Here is a 22,143-nt window from a genome sequence, read left to right as displayed (position 1 = left end):
CATTTTGTGAAAAAACCACATAGCTTTGCCTCAAATTTACACAAAATATAACTGCAAACTATTAAGTTGAACCATGGTTTAGTCTCTCTATTTTCCATAATAGAGACTTTGACTTCCTTTTTTGTGGAATTTTCTTTACCCCTAGTACATATATTTGGACATTCATTCTTTTTCAACACCCACTTCACATTTTCCAACATTTTCTAGACAACAAAATCTTTTAGGACTACCCATTTATTTTACTTTGCACACCCGCAAGACTTGTGCAGCTACGTGGAACCGCATAACTTCAGTCAAACACGACTCTTCTAGCTGCACAAGTCCACAATATGTGTTTTAAGTTACTGTACAATACGTGCTGTGAATTTATAAATTTTTCAAAGTCAAACACAAAATACAAATGTGAAAAGAAAATCATTAAAACAAATCGTACATTTTCTTCCTCGTCGATAATCTCCTTTGTGCATTTTCCTCCTCATAAATGTATTATGTAGTTTTTATGTGAATCAGGGATTAGAGAGTTAAACAAAAAGGGCGAGTTAGGGGTTAAGGAGTTGGCGAAATAGGTGAAGAGAGAGTTGGAGGGTGGTGTTTGACAACATTTTGTGGGTGTCTACTTTGAGTGCTCAAGAAATTATTATTTTTTTTTTCAGGAGAAGGTGATAAGCCTTTAAAAAGAGAGAAAATTGTCGTTTTATTTTCAGTATCAATTATGAGTCTAAATTTGACTGTGATATCAAAATAAATGGATTTTAAATGGTGTAGAGGTTACTGTTCTTAACCAATTGAGCTACAAGTCCATTGATATTCAATATAATGTTTGATTCACAAATATGGATGGGAAAAGTATTTTTTCTTTTTCCCAATTGTGAGGAATAGTTGGGAGTATAATGAAATTTCAACGTGAACTTTTGACATAATGGTGTAAAGAGATATACCTCAAGTTGTTAAGAACATTTGCCATGCATTTGAGGTCTTGTTGACCCTCTTCACCTATATTGCTTTTGTAAAAGGGAAAAATAACATGATATTTCTCATGTTAGAAAAAATCGGAAATTCAAAGGTTCTTAAGATGATATAGTTTTCGAAACTAGACCCAATTGTTTTTAATGGGCTGTTTCTCAATTTACGGCAAGTTTGCTTTGTGTGCAATTGGACTGCAAACCCAACCTTAAAATACAAGAACTTCATAGTTTAAAGAGAGAAATCCAATGTTTTGTTTGGGTTTTACAATTCACCCTCTTACAACATAAATTTCTAGCCAACATTTTCCATTAGCCAACAAACAATTCTGGATATTTAGCCTTGACATTAGACTCCAACTCCCAGGTTGCTTCCTCAATACTATAATACTGCCATATCACCTACAGTAATTCAATGTTCCGTTCCTACTACGACGAACCTGTTCTTTTCGATCCACAATTCTAACTGGCTTCTCCTCGTAAGCTAGATATTTTCGAATGCTCAAATTCTTTCCAATCCAAAACATGTGAAAGATCTGGTTCAATGCAGATATATGAAATACATCATGGATACAAGAGAGTTCAGGTGGAAGAGCCGGTCTATAAGAAAGCTCACCAACTAGTTCCAAAACCTCAAAAGGACCAATAAAACGTGGAGCAAATTTTTTGCCTTTGTCAAACCTTTTGAGTCCACAACGAGGTCTAATCATAAGGAATACATGGTCTCCAAACCTGTAGTTTGGATGATCTCCTTTGATTAGCACGGCTTTTGGAACGACTTTGGGGAGTCGAAAGGCATTGTGTGAGAGGTTTCACTGCTTTGGTGGTCTCCCTAACCAAATCAGAACACAAAAGTGACGGAAACTTCAGTAGCTCATACCGCAAGAATTAACATGGCCTTAAATATAAAGGCTACCAAATGCAAAATGGTGAGGTTGTATTTGTTTCTCTAATCAGTGGGACGCAACAATATGAAGATATATATATAAGTTGGATTGATGCATCAAACAAAATGTATGTTTGCAAATATACATAATCCACCAGAATAACAAAATGCAGAATATACAAGTTTGAATGGATTCATCAAGCTGAATTGTCTTTTATCCAAAAAAAAACTAAAAGTGCAGGATCTGTGTGATAGAAATAGTAACCTAAACTACAACAAGCAAATGTATACGATGCTTCAAGAAAATACCTCTAGCTTTCTGCACGATAGTGTGACTCAACGGTGATCTAGTGTTTTGAAACAGAGAGTAAAGTTGGATGACAACATTGTATCATCAAGTTTACAATAATATATACATAAGTGTTTGGAACCATATGGTCTCCAGAAAGATATGCAAGCTATACAATGGTTTGAATGGATGCAGTAAGCAAGATATATAATTCTAGGTAACAGATCAGATACTAAATCAAAGACTACAAATTTCACCATCACTAAATAACTTGAACAAGTTGAAGTGCAGAACCTATGCAGCAGAAGTTAATCACTTACAGCAAGACAAGCAAAATGACTCTCCAGACTCCGCATACATTACAGTTTATAGCATCCAGAATTGTCCTCCATATTTTTCAAATAAGGGTTTTTTTTTTCCGTTTTAAAAGTTAATTACACAGAGGACAATTGACTTCCCAAATAGAAGTTAGAATATAAAGTAATAACAATTCATCTATACGTTGAAGCGGATATACACTCACCCAGATTTTGAAGATGGTGTTTCTGGTTTATCAGTTAGACCGAGTGAAGATAATGGTTTTGAAAGGAACTCCACAGGATCAGCTTCAAGGCAACTACTCAGATCCACTGGCCATCTCATGGGAACAGAAGTGCCCCTAGAGGAATTGAGAGATCATGGATGATTTAAACAAAGTCCATAAATAATTTTCAGTCATCAAAATTGGTTGGAATGAAAGTTGGAAGGGCACATATATATATATATATATATATATACACACACACAAGAAATAACTTTGGAAAAGCATACACACCTTTCTATACATTTATGCTTGCAGCGATTCATCTTATCCACTGTATAACTCCCAATAATGATATCAAGACGCTTTGCTAGTTTAGGTAGATCAGAACGTGTCACAATATCCCAAACCTTCATAACCTGGACATATTCCGAATTCTGCTGGAGAATGTCTACAGTCCAAATGAGATTCAGCAGCCTATTGACTTTATACTTCTCTAACAGTTGAGCACAAGTCCCATCATGCACTATAATTCCTTTATCCTTCTGAGCTCGACGCCATCCACTTGAAAGCTTGGTTAATAGATTAAACACTTCCCGACATATAACAGTGTCTTTAATCATTGCTAAGGACTTCTGAAATTCACTAGTGAAGCAAACCTATATGGCAAAAGAAGACAAAATCATGCTGATAATGATATGCAAAGCAAAGATTACAAACAATATTGTAATTTGTAACAACCAAACACCATCTTGAATTTTAATGTGTCAAATTAGAGTGAATTCTCCTTTGAGAGGTATTTACCATTGAGTTCTACATGTTTAATTTAAAAATATTCCTCCTCTGTAGAAATTTACAGAAAATTTCGATATTAAAATTCTACACTGAAGTAAGATCCGGCCACTCAATAGGCTTTGATAATGTTAGCTGTAACAAAAAAACTGTCTTAGACTTTGACATTGTTCAGTATAAAACAGAAATACATTAGAATTGAATGGACAAGTAGCAGCATATACCTTCCATCTTGCATTTTTGAACAGAAAAGAGTCAGTATTAAGTAAAGAATGAAGTTGGCCAAGCTCCAGGAGGGCAGCTGCAATAGCCTGAGCCAAGTTATTGTCCTCATCAGCATTATGAAAGCATCCACGTCTCTCGGCATCAAGGACTAGCTTTTTCCAAATAGAGTCACTGTTAACCAAAGTCGATCCATTCCCCAAAATCCAAAGACAATACCTACACAGACACAATCAGAACTACTAAATTCAGAACCACCAGTAACTCAGACATGTCCTAGCTGCATCATGTATAACCGTTATGTAATTATACAAAAGTACTACCTTGCACGTGTGAGCGCCACATTTGCTCTTTGATGGTTAGACAAGAAACCAATTGATCCATTCCCATTACATCTTACAGTGGAGATAATTATTACATCCTCTTCACCACCTTGGAAACCATCAACAGATCGCACACTTACAGAGAAGCCTGCATCAGAATCCTTACTGTAATTTTTGACTCTCTCTTGAATCGCATGAACTTGAGCCTTGTATGGTGATATGACCCCAACACTGACCTTCTTCCTTTTGCCAGTGAAATCTGTTGCCCAGAAAGAAATTTCAGAAAACTTGGTTTGTGTTTGTAAATGGATCTAAACCTCCTAATATATTCTTAAAATAATTAGTGCATCGATGATCTTAGATAGCAATAGAATAAAACTACCTTTGTAAAGGCTTGCAACTATCTCAGAGACCACAGCAACCTCCACCATATTTTTTCTACTATGACCATGATCAAATTCATCTTTTCCATTGGCTACATTTATAAAGGAGTAGGATCGGTACATTTTTCCCTCAAGGAAGCACCTCTCATAGCTTCTTTCATTGACATTTGGACCATCTAATATCTGATTGTCGTAAAACTCCCTATTTGGAAATAAGCTGATGGATGGATGCATCCTATATTGGATATTTAGAAGATGCTTCGCGTGTCCCAACCCTGCCAGCCTTTCGAACAAACTTCTTCCAAATTCAGCCTTTGCGGAAACCTAATAATATGATCCAATTCATTAAAACGTTACAACAATATAAACAGTTCTGGTAGTTTGAGAAAAAGTAAACGCAGAGGATAAAACTAAAACCTTGCTTTTAACCATAGCAGGGAGTTGCCTCTCATCTCCTATGAGAATAGCATGGCGGATACCAGACAGTTGTAAGGGAATTGCTGATTCACATTCTTTAAGCTGAGCAGCTTCATCAATGACTAACAATTCGAGTGGTCTCACTGCTGCTGTACCGTCCAATTTGGCAGAAGTTGATGCAGTACAAAATATTAAGCAAGCATTTTGCAGGCAGAATTGTTTTATTAAAAATTCATTAATGGAAATGGAATTCAGACCAGAAAATTCCTGAGGAAGCAACTTCAGTTTACAAGCACACTTTTTTCTCAACTGTGTAAACCAACCACAACCACCAATGCTTCCTGGACCTTTGAAATCGTTTAGGAGTAACTTCAAACCAATGCTATGCAAAGAAGATTTAAAAGACTTAAGTAAACTCAAAGCTTCAACCATATCCTTCACCACCTTAAGTGAAATGCAACAAGTTGGTAAGTGAGTGTAAAAGTTTACCATACAAAACTTCATAGCATCACCAACTGAATCAAATTCTCTCCTCATGAACTCCTCAAATGTCAAAGGATCATCCCCACTTACACTTTCTGCATTTCCATTAGCATCCTTCTTATTTTCTTGAGCATTCTCTTTATGCTTTTCCACTTCCTTTTCCAAATATAAAGAGTATTGTTTATCTGGATCCTCGAGTAGACATATCATTGATTCTAACAAATGCTTCCATCCGGATAAAGGGACCAAACACTCGTACAGAGTTTTAGCACGATGATCAAGAAATACATCAAGAAGTTCAGCATTACCATCGACCTTCATTCGCTTCTTGTTCCCAAAGAGAATTATATCTCCAAGTCCATACTTACCATACTCAAGTGAATGATTAACCAATCTCCGGAGCCGTGCTGCCACCTCTAAAACCGCAATATTGGTGGGAGCGCATGTTAGTGTTCTGCACTTCAACTTAAACAGAGCAAAGAGTGATAGACTGACGGTCTTTGTTTTCCCAGTACCAGGAGGACCCCATATTAATTTGACAGCATTCTGGTGTTGGCATTTGCTCAAACTAATACAGTTTAAAATTGCAGCTTCTTGGGACTCATTTAGACTATGAGAGCTAATTGTGGGCCATATCGTAGAAAGGTCAGGAGAGCATTTTTCTTTGGGAAAACAAACTGTGCAAGAACTCCCATCCTGTAAGAAACAAACATAAAGTTTACTAAGAACTGTGAAATGTACAAACAAATGGACTGCTAAGGAAAAGAATATGAGTCCAGATACATACATCTGAATTGGGTTGCAGAACTTTCTCAATGACATTTTTGTTTTCCCCTTCTGAGTTCAAGGCATTCCATACACGAATGTTTGTTGTCATGTTCATCAGATAGACAGCAAAAAGTGTTTCTCTCTTGCTCTGTTGTGTGTCTTGCTCTCCGAAACCTATAGGCTTCGACGAGAGTATTTTGAATTCAAAATCATCAGGAAAGTTCTCAAGATTAGTCACTCCATCAACATAAGCAATAAGATAGAACCTTTGGGGCCTATTCAGATCATCAATGCATTTTGGTTTGACATTAGTCAAGGCAATGAGATCTCCAACCTGTGGCTCATACATTGGCCCTTTGTGATTCTTATCAACTTCTGTATCTTTCTTATATCTTATATCATAAAACAAAGCTTTGGGAGGTTTATGATGTTTAGAATATTCAAGTGTCAGTATCTCACAAGTAGGTGCGTGCGACAGAGTCATCATGTTTGAGAGTAAATCAGCATGAGTTTCCTCAATGAGTGAAGGAATGAATGATTTCTTGTAGCTCGTCACAGTCGAGAATGTATCGGGAATCTTGGGAACCTAATGCATACCATGCCACCATCATCAAAGATATACCTTGTGCTGAAAAACCAATAGTATGTACAAGGAGGAAAAGAGACAAACCTGGTTTTTGTAAAGATGGTTGTTGAGAACATCCCTGAGAGACCAAGAGAATACCAGATCGATCAAGCTACTTCTATCTGTAATTTCTTTCTTTTTGGTGGTCGTGCTAGTCTTCTCCATTGCTTCCTTACTCTTGCTCAATTTCTTCAGTGTAGTAGTATATCATAAATTTCATTTCATGCTTAATTCAATTACTTGGCACTGAAGGGAGTATCTGCGCTATTTCATTCCCTTTTGCTTTGCAAAAAAGAGAGCATTATAGTTTAAAAAGCAACTCTCTGTCTATTCAAATTCCTTTGTTTTCAGAAAATAAATAAATAAATTCAGTGTTAATTGAGAGGACATAACAGGAAGATGAAGAGACCTAAAGTGAATTAATTTTGCGGCCTCTCAAATTAGTAAATTTTTTTTTGTGGTAAAAATAACCTTTTACTTCACAGTTGCATATTGAGGAGGGAAAAAAAAAAAGTGAGACAGCATAGGGAAGAGCAACAGACACTCTGCCTCTCTATATCAAGTGTTCTCTTTTTTATGTTTGCTGGACTTTATAGCATTTTCAATTAGAAAAATCAATAAGAAGTCGAAAATTTTGTGAATTTTGAAAGTGTAAGACTTTCTTAGAACTTTTCGCGCCAATTAAAAGCTTGATTTCCACTACAACTTAAGGAAGGTATGAGATCTTTGATATGCAATTTTTTTTTTGGTTGGAAAATATATTTATTGAGAAATATCATAAGAGTTACATTTACAATGGATAACCAGAGAATAGTCAATCCACAACCCAAACGTAACGATAAGAAACAAGAGTAGAATCTTTGTTAAAAACAAAACTACAGAAACATATGCAATAGTAGCAAGCAACCTGCTTCTCAGCAACATCGACGTAGATCTGAGACAAAAAAACAAAATAAATATAAGTACAGAAAAAAGAGGAAGAACAGAGGGCAATTGGGCTAAAGCCAATATCAAAGCTCATTACACAATTAATCAAATTAAACAAGACTAATAATGAAAAAAGGAGCTGATTTTTTCACTCATCTTTTGTTCACTTACACTCTCTTTGTTGGAAATTGTATGTTCCCACTCCTCTTTTATCTATTTACACTCTTTTTTATGTTATAATAAAAAGTATTAAAAAACAAAAGAGAGTGTAAGTGGACAAAAGGAGAGTGGAAAAATCAGCACCCGTGAAAAAAGATAGAAACGATAAGAACAAGAGAAACATAGAAAGAGGAAAGAGAGAAGGAAAAAGGAGAGAACCGTACAAAAATAAAAAAAAATTAAATTTTTTTATTAAAAAAAAAAAAGGAGAGAAGAAAAGAGAGAGGAAAAGGAAGTGGAGAGAAAAAAAGAAGGAAAAAGGAAGATAAGAGAAAAGATAAATGGAAAAAAAAAAAAAGGAGAAAAAGGAAGAGAAAGATGACGGGAGGAATGGGAAGAAGAAGAGGAGATAAAAAGAAGAGAGAGAGAGAGAAGAAAAGAGAAAAAGAGGAAGAAAGAGAGAAGTGACGGGAGAAAGAGGAGAGAAAAAAAAAAGGATGGAAAATTGAAGAGGTCTTAAGTTCAGGTTCGACTCTCATGGTAGACCAGAGGTCTCAGGTTCGTACCCTATAATTTAGACTATTGCTGGTACTAGAAAAAAAAAAATTTTGAAGATTTTTTATAAAAGTTTCAATGAGTCTATGACCATAATTGTTTCCTCTCAAAACAGCCTTGAAATTTTGATTCCATCTTCTTCGGTCGCATGGTAGTTCTTGATAGATTTTTAGTAAAAATTTAAACGCGCAACAAGTAAAAACACTTCTAACAAAAGCGCTTAAGAGCGAAATTGTTTCCTACGAAGCAATTCCAAACAGGATTTGGTTTTTGATTCCATCCATTGATTTGCAACGTAGCATAATAGTTCTTGATTATGTTTCTGATACTCCTGAAGTTAAGGATGCTTTTTGACGAACATCAGCATTGAGTTGAAAAACACAGGAATTGCACCGTTGAAAGAATACCAATATCAGCCAATAAAGACCATGAACAAAAGAGAGGTAAGCCCTAGAAGACCTGATAAAAGCTGCACGAACCAGTCTTGATTTCCATGAACTAAACTCTCCATGTAAACACCATATTACAGAATCCTATATGGTTCTTTGAAGGAGATAAAGCAAGTCCCACTTTTACCTGGGAGAAATTAAAACAATATTGCCAGTTTTCAACGTCCTCAGAGTTAGTCAGCAGATCTCAACTACATGTATGATTTTCTAATGGTTCTAAATTATCAGCTCGATACCTTACTCAAAATGTTGTATACTGCAATACATACAAGATCAGCAGTTCTCAACTACTTCTACTTGGCACTCTTAACTTCCACAAAACAAAGCTCAATAGGGCCTAACAAATCGTTCAAACAATCACAACGCCGAGATGAACCTTTGAATCTTTGCCTGTGATCGCTCCATTTCTTCAGGTCCATCCACATCACCAATATTGTCGTGATATTCCTGTGGTCCACAAAGAAAGAAAGAGTACTGTATTAGGTTACTTATAAAATATTCAAATAATTAGCTCAAGCTTAATGCACCAAGGGCTTAAAGTCATGCACCAAAAAGTGTAGATTTCACTTTATCATTTAGAATTATTTCTAAATATAAGTACTTATATTCAGCATATTTAAAGACCTGTTAAGAAATACGATCTTAGTACTCTGGTTGTAAGAATCCAATTTAAGCTTTGTTACACTTATATTAAAACGAAGCCTATCCTACATGCTGGCATTACCCTCCACAGTAGCGAAGGTCTAGGTATGAGATATTAAAAAGCAGGGAAGAAAATAAGCCCATTTGAACTAAGAAACCATGAGGTGCAACAAATTTGAATTCCCAATTGCAGCACAGTGAAGTTAGTGTTGAAAAGGTTTTATTTCCCCCATTTCTATGTTTGGTACAGTGAGAAATTATGAATAATTCCAAATCCAACATGTACATGCCCTTGTGAGAATCAATCCTTTCAAAGTTTTATTTTTCTCCTTTTCACTGTTTGGTAGAGCCCATCTTTGAAACATTGCTCACAAAAATACAATACATCATTGGGCCAGGTAAGCCAAATACAAAGAAACTTAACATTATAAGAACTAAACAGAAGACCAGGAGGAAAAAGTTGGACAAATGACCAAGTTTATTACACTTCTTCAAAATTTATTAACACGAGGCTAAACAACCCAAAAAGATTATGCGCAATTCCAAGAAAGCAGTAAACATAAGGAAAATGCACAGTAGCGCTCATGCATTTAAGCATAAGCGATTAAACTGAAAATGACCACCAACCACTTTCCCCCAATTTATTGTCAAATGTAGTTTACTACCCTTTCAGACTCTAGATCTTATATCTTTATTGGTCAACCACAGCTGAAAGTTTCAGTGATGATCCTATCCATTTGGAGCTTCTTATGGGATATCTAAAGCCGGCAAATTTCAAATTCTAGGCATGAGCAAATCAATTTATGAACGACTTTCAAACTATCAATTTGGTGCACTCAAACCACCCCTGATTCTGTTAAAATTCAATCTTTATACAAGGCTACTACCTGTTAATTGTTTCTCAAAACAAATTACTTTACAAGCAATCCAAGAGACCCTTATTATGCTCAAAATTTTAAAGATAGCACCAAAAGCTTGCAGAAAATGCTACTATCTAGGGCACCCACAATCAAATTTTAAAGTATTGTACCCTCTGATACTACACATCTGAGATACAGACGATTGAAAGAATAATTTTTTTAACATGTCAATTAACTGAACTAAAATTTCTACTAGAAATTTTGAAGTTCTAGCAGACACCAAGCTGATGTACCTGAAGTATATCCTTAACATCCTTCTTAGTCAGTTTTTGCTGCTTGAGCAGTAGTTCAATTCTTGCTCTCATTTGAGGGTGCCTGCAAAAGAAATCACAGGCTCAAATATAATACAGCTCTTCTATGAAACTGTAAGCAAGAATATATAAATGTGATGTCGAAACTTACTCAGAACACCAAAGATGCCCCAGAATGACAGCAATCAACTGCAGCATGTGAATAAAGAGGTCAAGATCCAAAAGGATAATGAATTTTAAAATAATCAAGCTACAGTATATCTGACAACTACTCATGTAATGGGTGAAGGTTGGAACTTGGAAACAATTATGGCCATGTTTAGCATGCAAGATATAGCTGACTGGATTAAAGATTTAACTATTTTCATTTTGGTGCAGTGTAAGACATAAACTCTACCTTAACTCTGTCTAAACACATGGTGGAGTCAACAGTGTGATCAGATTGGACAGAAATGAATTAAGTTTACATAATTATTCGCTAAAAAATATGACATTGACAGCAGCCTTAGTAGTAGTGGCAATAGTAGCAGTAATGATGATTATGTGGTTCCATAATACTCATTAAAACCTTTGTGCCTCCTGGAGAACAGTTACTCTTTCATATGATTGCAAGGACTAACCAAAAAATTGGGATACTAACACCAATAAACGCCACTTATTTTCCCTAATGCAAGACACTTGTTTATAATGCCTTTATATAAAAATTCTGTTCTATTTATTGATGGGAAAAGTGCAAAAATTTGACATGTTTCTAAGAAAAATAGATGTGATTGTAACTGTTTTAACATCTTAACAGTTACTAAATCTGAATCAAATTGCAAATAAATTAATAGCTTCACCTCAAACAGATTCAATGAATCGAAATTGCTTAGTTTTTCAGCTCCAATATAATTAAGAACTCAGATATAATTGGATGAACCAAACTGTTTTACAACCTTTTTAATTCTTGGAGTTTTATAACCTTTGTTGTTTATTCATGTTCCTCCTAATAGTTCTGTTTTACACCTTTACTGGATTTGTATCACCTGTTTAGACAACATTTTATTCAATTCTTCTAATTCAATGGGATAAACATTGGTAGCACTAATTCTATTCCATGTCAAAACAAAAAAGAAATTTGAATTATATGATACGTTTTAACCCTTCTCCAAGCTACATGATCCACCTCAGTCCTGTATAACTTTATAGCAAACCCACATAGAAAGCACACTAAAAATTGCAATATTCCATCCAAAATAAAACCAAACCTGAAGAGTATAAAGTCCAGATTCCAACTTCCGGTTGTACTTTTCCTCTTCATCCATCTGCAAAGTGTAAAACCCCCCTCAGCGAAAGTAATGTAATTTCAAGGATCTGCAGACTACTTAGAACCAAAGAAGGAACTGACCTCTAAATCATCAAGTTCAAGCTGATCCATCCGTTCAGTTTCGGCTTTAACTCTATCTGAATATCTGAAATATAAATAAAAAGAAAAGTTAAAAATATATCATAAATTGAGAAGAAAAGCTTGCCTTGAAATGATATTGACTTCCATGCTTCTGTCATTTTCTCTTTTCATATGTTTCCACAGAAATAAAGAAACAGATAAGCACCCACCTCATATAAAGTTCCATAAGCCGGTCAATCTTTTCACACTCATTTTCGACAAACTTGCTTAACAATCTCTCCCTTCTAGAACCCCTCAGAATTCCACCTGAGATGGGAATTTTGGGTAAGCTCAGTCGACAGTATCATTTTAATGAGTAAAAATCTGGGAGACAATGTAGTGAAATGATGTATATGGATGAAACCCTTATAGATACACATATTTCAGTAGCGTAATGCATTGTAAAATAAAAGATTCTTGCGGTGTTATAGTGCACTCAACCGTGCCCATCAGAGCCTTTGCGGAATTGAAAGCCTAAATAATGGGTTCAAAAAGAAAATAAATAACTAGGATGAAACCATCAGGCAAGGATGGGCTTAAGCACAGATAACCACATTACAAGAGCATACATGATTGGGCCACTAATTTAGGCTAACATAGTATCAGCATGCCAGATACATCTTCTAGGGAACTCACGCTGTTCCATCACTCATTTACTAGAAGCAAGATATTTACTGCTGATTGTATTTGCGTTCACCCACTTAGCTATTCACTTATTGTTAGATTTGATCCTCAAAGTTTATCTGTGATATATGCTTAGTTAAAGACTTACGTTCAACTAAATCCCCTCAACAACTTCCTATCCGGATTATGTTGGAGGTTTCAACAATTCCAGAATGGAAATTCTAAACAGGAAATGTTAAATAGAGAGAACTGTTCAAGAAGTTCAACGTCAACGCTCAGATTCAGAAGTATCCAAAACTGAGTATCCAGAGTTGCACTTTACAAAATGCGCTACAATAACAAATTGATGCTTAATTCAATAAAACATGAATCAATACATACGCACTATCTTTCTTAAAAGTTGCTTTTATACCCTTAAGGGGCAACGACTGTCCTAGATAACCAACAAGCTAATGCACTTACCAGTTATCGATGGTATTCTTGGTTCTTTACTAATATGGGACCTAACAAGTTTTATATGAGCAGCGAGCTAAACATAAAGATTGTACATCATCTTCTTCCTTAACTACTGATAACAGGGGTCCAGAAGAAGTTAAAGGTAAGAAAAGAGGTACAAGAAATCACTCAAGTTGTAGAAAAATGCTAAAAAACAGATTAAATACAGTAACCAATAATCTTAGAACTACAAAAGGTGAAAACAAAAAAATCATAAGTACAAAACATTCACATAACCACTACAATTTCACTTGCCTGCTTACCAAATAACGATGCAATTAGGGACACAATGCGCTCCTCCAACTCCTCATGATAACGCTCCTTCTTGTTCCTCTTATTAATGGGAATCTACACAAAATCAAATACAAAATATTACCCTCTTCTAATTAGACGAAATAAGTACTAAGTTAATCATTTTTATTTAATTGTAGCTCTTCCGTGTCATGAAATTCAATACCGGGCAGAGTTTTACTTCTGTCTCTGTCTGTCTGTCTCTCTCTCTCTCTCTCTCTCTCTCTCTCTCTAGTATTCATCTATGGACACAGTGTAAATAAGTATACATGACATTTGCAAAATGAAAGTCAACTTCTTTCTTAAGTAAAATCAGAAGCCACATATAGTAGACAATATCCTTCTTCATCCCGAATAGCCATCAAAGTTCACAGTTATTAGACGCATAACAAATGCTTCTTGGACACAATCCCACTACAGAAAGACATTAGTAGGGTTTTGCTATGGATAGTCTCAAGAAATAATAAATTACTTGGAAAAGAAAAAGGGAATGCAGCACTTGCCTTACCCATAAAAGCTGCAAAGGCCGTCTTCAACCCCAAAACATCAATGAAACGTTCGCAGGCTGGCGGGTACTTGGTCATGGCAAAGTCAAGCGCTCTAATGGCCGACCCATAAGCAGACTTCTTCTGCTTGATGATAATGATCATCAACTCCACCCCTTCAGCCTTCACAAACCTCTCCTTGTTCTCCAATGGCATCAACAAGCAGCACAAACAATCAAACAAATTCTCCAACATCTCAGCCTCATCCGAGCTCTTGGGGTCCTTAGACTTGTACATAGCCACCGCCTGAAGCAACACATCGACACCGTTCATCTGCCCCAACTTCTTCTGATTCGCTACGCTACTCTGCAACAGTATAGCCAATATTTCCGAAGCATATTGCTTGTTTCCATCGAACTCTCTCACCTTAATCTTCCCCATCAACCATTTGAAAAGCTTGGTCCTTTCGCACACCAATTCCGCCACCGCTGGCTTCACCTCGATCAAATTCTCGATCGTCGCGAGAGTCCCGTACACAGCGGCACTCTCGTCCGGGTCCGAATCGTTCAACCGCTGCAGATTCTGAACCAGCAGCTCGAGGACATTGTTGTCGACTAGGGCATCGACGAGAACCCCAACGGCCTCGTCGTTCTCATCGAAAACCTCGTCGTCGGTGAGTTCCTGGAGCAACTGAACCACGTCGATTGCAATGTCGGTGTTGTCGTGGCCGAGGAGGTTGAGAATGGAAGGGACGGTGTTGAGGGAGACGAGGTCCGGGTAGAGATCCGGAGCTCCGGCAAGGAGCTTGAGCTTCTGGAGGTCTTCGTGGAGCTCGACTTCGGAGTCGGCGAAGCGGTCGGGTTGGTCCGGGTACTTGAGTCGGGCTCCGATATTGTCCTTGAGACGACGCTCGAAGGAGAGCACTACCTTCTTTAGGGTTCGGAGGTCGGGCGCTTCGACGGCGTTTTGGGATTTCTCTACTGCTTCCAAGAGGGACAAGTCGATGTCGTTCTTACTGTTACTGTTGCCGTTCGGGACGACGTCGTCTCGTTTGCGTTTCGTGTTGGAGTTTCGACCGTCGACAACTTCCATAACGTTTCCGTCGGATTCGGCGGGTTTCTTCAAAAACCTACTGGGCGCTGCTCTAGTAAACTCACTAAATCGGAGTCTTCGAAGTAAATATCCACTGCCTGTTGCAATTCGCAACTTCAACTGGTCAGAATAAATAAATAAATAAATAAATAATTTGCCCTTCAAAATAGATCAGGAAAAAAAACAACAGTTGCCACTTTAAAAAATAAATATATTTCACATGCGGTGACCGTGGAAAAGTATGTCAAATTTTCAGGTGCAGTCGGGTCTGATTTTAATTTAAAGATAATTTTGAGGCAACTTAATATATTACTCATCTTCCTAATAAATAATTAAAAAAATATTAATTAATTAATTAAATTTTAATAAAATTAGCCCACTTACGTGAGATGCATATGTCTGTTTTAACATCTATTTAACATATAATTTTTTATTGGCTAACATATGTATTAAAAATCACTCGCATTGAATTAAATTTTGTTATATTCTTCGTATTACTCACGCTTAATTTTGTTATTTTTTTGTCAAGAAACATTATGTTACTTGTTTGCTTAAAAACAAGTTTATAACTCAAGTAGCTAAGAACATTTATCCTGCCACTCGAGATTTGAAGTTCAATTCTCACAACTTTGTAAATATATATTGTGTAGTGCGATTGAAATAATTTTATGTGCGTGTAACTTTTTAGAATATATTGCCTAGCTTAGATTGGGCCCATTATGTTGGAGTGTGTCGACGGTGGTGGATGGGTGTTTGCAAGATATGTTTGGTACATCTGCTTAATAAAGATGTGGAAGACATTCATCCTCTTGCTGCTATGTTGTTGAGATGTCAAGACTATATAGACATAAATTGGGTTTGTTCTATTCATCATGTATATCGTGAGGGCAATATGGTGGCTGATAGATTAGCTTAATTGGGTTCATGTCTTGACTTGAGTTGGGTCTGTCAACCTTCCATGATCCTCCTAATAGTATTAGGTCTTTTCTTAGTGAAGATTTACTTGGAGTCTATAGGCCTCGAATCATTGTTTAGTTTCTCCGTTCGGCGTTAGCCCCGTTTCTTCACCAAAAAAATGAAGGAAAAAGGGGAGGGGGTGTAACTCTTCATATTTTTCTTTTATTAATTTTTTGAAGTTCTATTTTTTGTTTTTGAAGCTTTTCATGTTTTGTTTTTCTAATCTTTATTTTATGTTTTTTTAAAACTTAATTTTTTTTTATTTAATTCATACGTCCCTACATCATTAAATTTGTGAAAATTACGTACATTAACATAATTTGTGAACTGTAAAGGTAGCTTTGATGTGCGGGCAAAATGTGAAGAGCAACATGCCTCTAGAAAACATAATATTTTCACAAACCTTAGAGACTAAAGTCCAAAATAAAAAGGTTTTAGTTTTCTAATGATCTTCAATATTTGAATCACCTACAAACTACAAGTTAAATCAATCCACAAACTACAAGTTGGATTGGTTCCTTCTAATGATCTTCATGTTAGGGAGTCATTACTTAGTTAGGATATTGCATATTCCTTGACTCTGATGACCATTTCTCTTCAAGGGAGGGGGGGGGGGGGGGGGGGGGGGGGGGGAAAAAAAAAAAAAAAAATTGTGTTTGCATGAATTAGGTAAAATAGATATGAAGGAATTCTCCTTCACAATGGTTGTTGTAATTGCCATTGTCATGGTCGTTGCTACTGCCGTTGATGTTGCCTTTGCTTGCTTCGCTTTCCATTGATGTGGTCATCATCATTGTTGTTGTTGTAGGTGTGTCCTTTGCCTTTGCCTTTGCCTTTGCCTTACCTTTCTTCACCATGCCACCACCTCTTTGCACCGCGACAGCCCAACACGAGTATTCACTTAGAGCATCACCAATGGGGGGAGGTGTATAAGAGGATGTATGTTAAATATACACCCGTTGTGATCGGAATCATCCGCAATGGGGGGTGTAAATTGATGTATAATTACATCACCACCATGAGATGTAAATATAGATGCAATTGTACATCTATTTTTACATCTCTTGCAGGTGGGACCCAGTTGGGGAAAAGAGAGAAAAAATGGAGAAAAGTCAGCATAAAAAGTGGGACCCATGGCTACAAGAAAAAAAAAATCACATGTTATTTGCTCATTTGTGGTTTTCATGCTCCCCCAATGTTTTTGGATGAAATCATATCTTCTCCGAATTTAAATATTTTTAGGTCTATTTGTTTGAAAAATTAAAATTAACCTAATACAAAAAAATTAATTTTATAAAGTAAACACAAAATACAAATTTAACACAAAAACGAATTAAGACAAACAAAACAATTATACATCTTAGATTTACATCTTTTCCCATTAGAGCAAAAAACATATTTATACCCCCCGAAGATATAAAGGGAATGTAACAATGACTTTACACCCCCGAATTTACACCCCCCAATGCTCTTACTCTTTCTGTTTTTCAATCCGTTATTTTATATCTTTGCACTTCATCCTGTCTGCACATGGCTCCTTTAAAATTTCTCTCCCTACCTTTCCCACGTAATGGACTTTTGACTCATATGCAACTTTTTATTCTACCTCTCTTTATTTTAATCTTTGGCCATTCCCATGTGAGAAATGACTGTCATCTCACTTCTTATCCTTTTTTTTTCCTTCCAAATTTACATCCTTCTTTTTTTTTTTTTTTTTTGCATTTTCCCTATAACTAAAACAAAAATATATATATTTTCAGTTTCACGCCAACGTGGCTTTCTTTTTCACTTTACTTTATGGCTCATTTTTTTCATCTCTCTTCCTTCCTTATTTTTTTTATTTTCTCTTCTTCCAAATCTCGATCCTCTATGAGCCTCGAATTTAACAGAGAGATAGACACACACTTGCCACCTAGGTTCTCTTGTGATATGACCCTAACTCTAAACACTACCTATTTTTACTGCACTTTACACCTAGCCCATAATCCTAGCCCACAACTGTTGTCTACCTTGCCACTGTCACTACCTATCTTGCTACTGCCGTCACTGCCTTCATTCCGTCATTCATCACCATGTCGAATGTTGATGCCTTTATTTCTTCACCTGCTTTTGGTCCTACTTCACTTATTGCTTCTCCTACCCCTATTGTGATGGTTCATACTAAATCGTCCACCAACCTACCCTTGGGATTCAAATTGAATGGATCCAACTATGCCATTTAGGCTTCGATGATCGAACTCTATGCTACTTCACAAGGAAAATTGGGTCACCTAACTGGTGACTCTGATGCCCCATATTGCAAAGATCCACAATTTAGAAAGTGAAAATTGTTGATGCGACCGCGAAACATTGGATGATGCGCACTATGGAATCTAGTTTGTTAAATATGTTTCATATTTAACTACTGTCGTGCTCACAGGGTTTCTATGTTCCGCCGTGCTCATAAGGTTTTTATATTTTGTCGTGCTCACAGGATTTCTATGTTCTACCTTATCTAGTGCCATGCTAATATGGTTTATGTGTTCTGCTTTGGACATAGGGTTTATGTGTTATTCTTTTATGTGTTCTGCTATGTGCCCTATTTGTAAGGGGCTGCTCTTATGTTTCTGCTACAAGTTTTGATTTGGTTTATCAGTTGTTTCACTCATGGTTTATGACAAGACCTTCTTTGCAGTTGTGAACTTCTCTACAGTTGTTTGATTTGGGTAATATCGAGTATGGTGTTCTATGACTTGCTTGTCAAGTTGGGCATGCGAAACATCTTTGCGCTAACTTGAGAGGGGTTGTTAGTAAGTCCTTACTTAGTTAGCACTTTGGTTCCTTATTATGTTAGAATTTTTGGTTACTTACCTATTTGTCTAATCCTATATTATAATTGAGATTTGTTTCATATTATAATTTAGATTTATTTCCTATTTTATTTAGGATTGTACTTCCTTATAAATACCTCCATATTAGAGAAGAATACATAACTGAAAATTTGCCCTACTTTATTTGACTCTTCATTATTTGAATAAAAAAAGGTTTTAGTTTTTATTAATTTTCCCTTAGTAGAATGCGTGCATGGCCTTGCCCAAAGGTGAAAATATAACTCGAGGCGGCTGCTTCCTTCCTTGAACCAAAAAATATTATTACTTTATGCACAAAAAATATTCTCTTCAATTAAAGTTTTTATAAATTAATTAAGAACAACATAAAGAATTAAAAAAATTATTTTATTTTATTTTATTGGTTTTTTAAAGTTTTGGGTAACTTCTCTATAAATGATGTTTTTTTTTATAAATTTACTTAGAAATTAATAAGGAAATAAAGCGTAAGCCACGGAAATGATTACTAGGAGGAGAGTTGTGGGGATATCAATGATGGTAATTACAACCATTCTACTTATCTTATCAATATCAATGGTTGTAGAAGCTGATGATAACAATTTTCATTTCTCTATGCATCCCCCTGTAGTCACTTCCAACTCTTCTAGTGAAGAGTCGAAAATTACATATATCCCTCCAACAATCATGAAAGTCGGCAGTAAAATCCTTCATTGGATAAAGGAAAAAGGATGAACTAGGTTCAAATTCCAACCAAAAAACAGAAAGTTGGATTAGGTAAAGGTTCAATATCAACCGATATTTCGACCGAAGAAAAAGAAGGATCGTCTTCTACAAATATTTATGCACTACTACAAAAAGTGAAAAAGACGACCAGAAAACAACGACGGTCTAAGTGAAAACCGTCGTGGTTTATAAAAAGACGACGGTTCTAAAAACACCGTCGTGTAATACAACCTTAGACAACTAAAAAATGGAGTTTCAAATGGCTGTTCAAAAACAACGACGTACATAATTAAACAACCGACGTCTATTTGAAACAGATTTCCTCAGTGTAAAATCAATGCCAACAAAGAACGGCAGAAGTTATGAATCGACCGACGTAGAAAGTAAAGACGACAATTTCAATAAAAACTGCCGTTTTTACTCATAAAATAACACGACGAGGTTTTCGTATAAGACGCCGTATAATTACAAACAAATCCACGGCTTTAAAATACAAAATATCGCCGTATTAAATTAATTTACAACGACGGAAAATATAAATATATCGACGTCATTCTCGTATAGTTCTACTACGTTATCTTTAAATCGTACAATAAAATTTATCGTCGTATTTATTCATTTTATACGTCGTACCTTTAATTTTAACGGTCGTCTTAATAAGAATTTTTGTTAACAATTTTTTTCTTTGATTTTCTTATCCTACGTCGGTAGATCTACTTAATGACAAGAATTGAAATAACCACGACGGTTTATATAGAACACCGCCGACATAATCAGTTTTGTCTGAGATCCCAAGGGTTACGAAATCTTACCAGATGGAACTCTGTTCCACATCATAATCTTAACAGATGACACAGATTTGCAAATATTGCGTCGTGTTAGTTTACAAATTCTAGAACATTAATTTCCCTCATTTTAAATTTCCTCGGGAAAGAAAAATCTATTTATCACGCTTTGGAATTGAAAACTAAAACTGAAAGAATACGGGAAAAAAAACTCCATTTATAATTTAAAATTAAAATCCACGTCGGTTGTAGTACACTTAACGACGTTTAACAAAATAATCTACGTCGGTAATTATAAATCTACCGCCATCGTAACTTAATATAGACGACGGTAGAACAGAAAACCGCCGTTGTTTCAGTTTCTTTAACATATCTTTCTGCAGGACTTGTGTAGTTCAAAGCATTGACAATGTCTTCATCATATCTCCCAGAAACTACTGATTCAATTGCTCATGCTTTAGAGGCCATCTGAAGCCATTTCTATTCTTTATCGCATTCTTGAAACCCATCTTCTTCTTCTGAAGCTCTACGGATAAAGGAAGAGGCTATCACAATAAATCCGACGGATCTTCTTAGGCAAGAAAATCAAGCAGAGGATCAGGCACATCTGATCTTCAGATTTCCCTGAGAAGCGAACTTTCCTTCGACAGCGAGTGGAGGCCAGGCTTGCATCTCTTTTGATGGAAAGCAAGGAGTATTCAGAAGCACTAAGTGTCCTATCAGGCTTGATCAAGGAAGTGAGAAGGCTAGTTGACAAGCTTCTTCTTGTGGACATATATTTGATGCGAGTAAGCTCAATTTCTCTTTGAGAAAACATCCAAATTATTATCTTTGAGACATGAGAGACTGAGAGAGGAAGAACTTGGAACCTTAAATGTAAACCGAAAATGAATGAAAGCGACAAATTTATAGAATAAATTTTTAAAACCAACGGCGGTCCTTACAAAAAAACCGCCGTTTAAATTGTAAAATCAACGTCGGTATGATCGACGTATATTACAGAAATCCACGTCGGTAAATTAATAAAAACGACGTGTTAAATAATATACCATGACGCGAGTTATTACTTATGTACTTTAATTTTTGAGTTTACTACGACGGTACCTACAAACTACTGTCGTATTTATTTACCACGTCCGAAGTTAAATGTACCGTCGTATTTTGTAATTTATACGTCGTAGTTATATGTAACCGCCATATTATTTTTTTGAAATGGTTTTATATGTAAGCAACTTTTCGTCTACTTGACTTACACATTTGTTGTTTTTATATTCTTATTTTATTTAAATCTGTCATCCAAAAAAGAAACTTTACATATTGCAGAATATTAATTTCCTTCGTTTTAAATTTCCTCCGGAAAAAAAACTCTATTTATAACGCACTGTAATTGAAAAATAAACTGAAAGGTCACGGGAAAAAAAATTCTATTCATAATTTAAAAATTAAAATCCACGTCGGTTATATTAAACCTAACGACGTTAAATGAAATGATTCCACGTCGAATGAAAAATATTGCGTCGTTTTAGTTAAAAACGACGTAGTTAAATGTAACCGCCGTATTATTTTTTTGAAATGGTTTTATATGTAAGCAACTTTTCGACTTACACATGCACTGTTTCCAAACCCGATTAAAAATTTCAATCTCCCAGAGAAACCTTTTCGTCTTTTTTCCTTGTCAGAGCATTGTCAGAGTTTCTCATCGTCTTCCTCTCGTCTTCTTCGTCGTCTCTGAACTTAAACATCGATCATCTTCCTCTTGCTTTCATTGCACGCAAAAAGTAAGCTTTCATTTTCACTATTTTGGTTACTGTTTTGCATGCTCATACGTTTTTTGTTTGAAAAATCTTTTTACCTTTTTTCTGGC

The 22,143-nt window shown here is 35.8% G+C and overlaps 2 protein-coding genes across 2 annotated transcripts; both read right to left on the bottom strand.

The window, feature by feature from the left end:
• Positions 1,172–6,975, bottom strand: LOC18782542. Its single transcript, XM_020559667.1, has 9 exons — positions 6,716–6,975; positions 6,065–6,631; positions 4,795–5,973; positions 4,377–4,701; positions 3,995–4,253; positions 3,674–3,890; positions 2,952–3,316; positions 2,661–2,795; positions 1,172–1,794 (listed from the first exon to the last, which is right to left on the bottom strand). Exons 1-9 carry the CDS (start codon positions 6,833–6,835, stop codon positions 1,665–1,667), a joined length of 3,297 nt encoding a protein of 1,098 aa, XP_020415256.1. The 5' UTR covers positions 6,836–6,975; the 3' UTR covers positions 1,172–1,664.
• On the bottom strand, positions 8,775–15,116 carry LOC18782656 (beta-catenin-like protein 1). The gene is made up of 8 exons (XM_007215822.2): positions 13,913–15,116; positions 13,382–13,466; positions 12,170–12,266; positions 11,961–12,024; positions 11,821–11,877; positions 10,725–10,762; positions 10,556–10,637; positions 8,775–9,207 (listed from the first exon to the last, which is right to left on the bottom strand). The coding sequence occupies exons 1-8, from the start codon at positions 14,984–14,986 to the stop codon at positions 9,118–9,120; spliced, it is 1,587 nt and encodes a 528-aa protein (XP_007215884.1). The 5' UTR covers positions 14,987–15,116; the 3' UTR covers positions 8,775–9,117.

The sequence above is a fragment of the Prunus persica genome, chromosome G3, assembly GCF_000346465.2.
Source record: "Prunus persica cultivar Lovell chromosome G3, Prunus_persica_NCBIv2, whole genome shotgun sequence".
Classification (NCBI taxonomy): Eukaryota; Viridiplantae; Streptophyta; class Magnoliopsida; order Rosales; family Rosaceae; genus Prunus; species Prunus persica.
This window is presented reverse-complemented; position numbering and strand designations above follow the sequence as displayed.

Bases quoted from the DNA above. Each gene is read 5' to 3' on its own strand.
- LOC18782542 (XM_020559667.1), bottom strand. From the start codon at position 6,835: ATGGAGAAGACTAGCACGACCACCAAAAAGAAAGAAATTACAGATAGA. The intron at 6,632-6,715 runs GTTTGTCTCTTT...GGTATGCATTAG, and splicing joins ACCATCTTTACAAAAACCAG to GTTCCCAAGATTCCCGATAC. The intron at 4,254-4,376 runs GTAGTTTTATTC...TCTGGGCAACAG, and splicing joins AGTTGCAAGCCTTTACAAAG to ATTTCACTGGCAAAAGGAAG.
- LOC18782656 (XM_007215822.2), bottom strand. From the start codon at position 14,986: ATGGAAGTTGTCGACGGTCGAAACTCCAACACGAAACGCAAACGAGAC. The intron at 12,267-13,381 runs GTAAGCAGGCAA...TTCCCATCTCAG, and splicing joins CCTAATTGCATCGTTATTTG to GTGGAATTCTGAGGGGTTCT. The intron at 10,763-11,820 runs GTTTGGTTTTAT...CACATGCTGCAG, and splicing joins CTGGACTTTATACTCTTCAG to TTGATTGCTGTCATTCTGGG.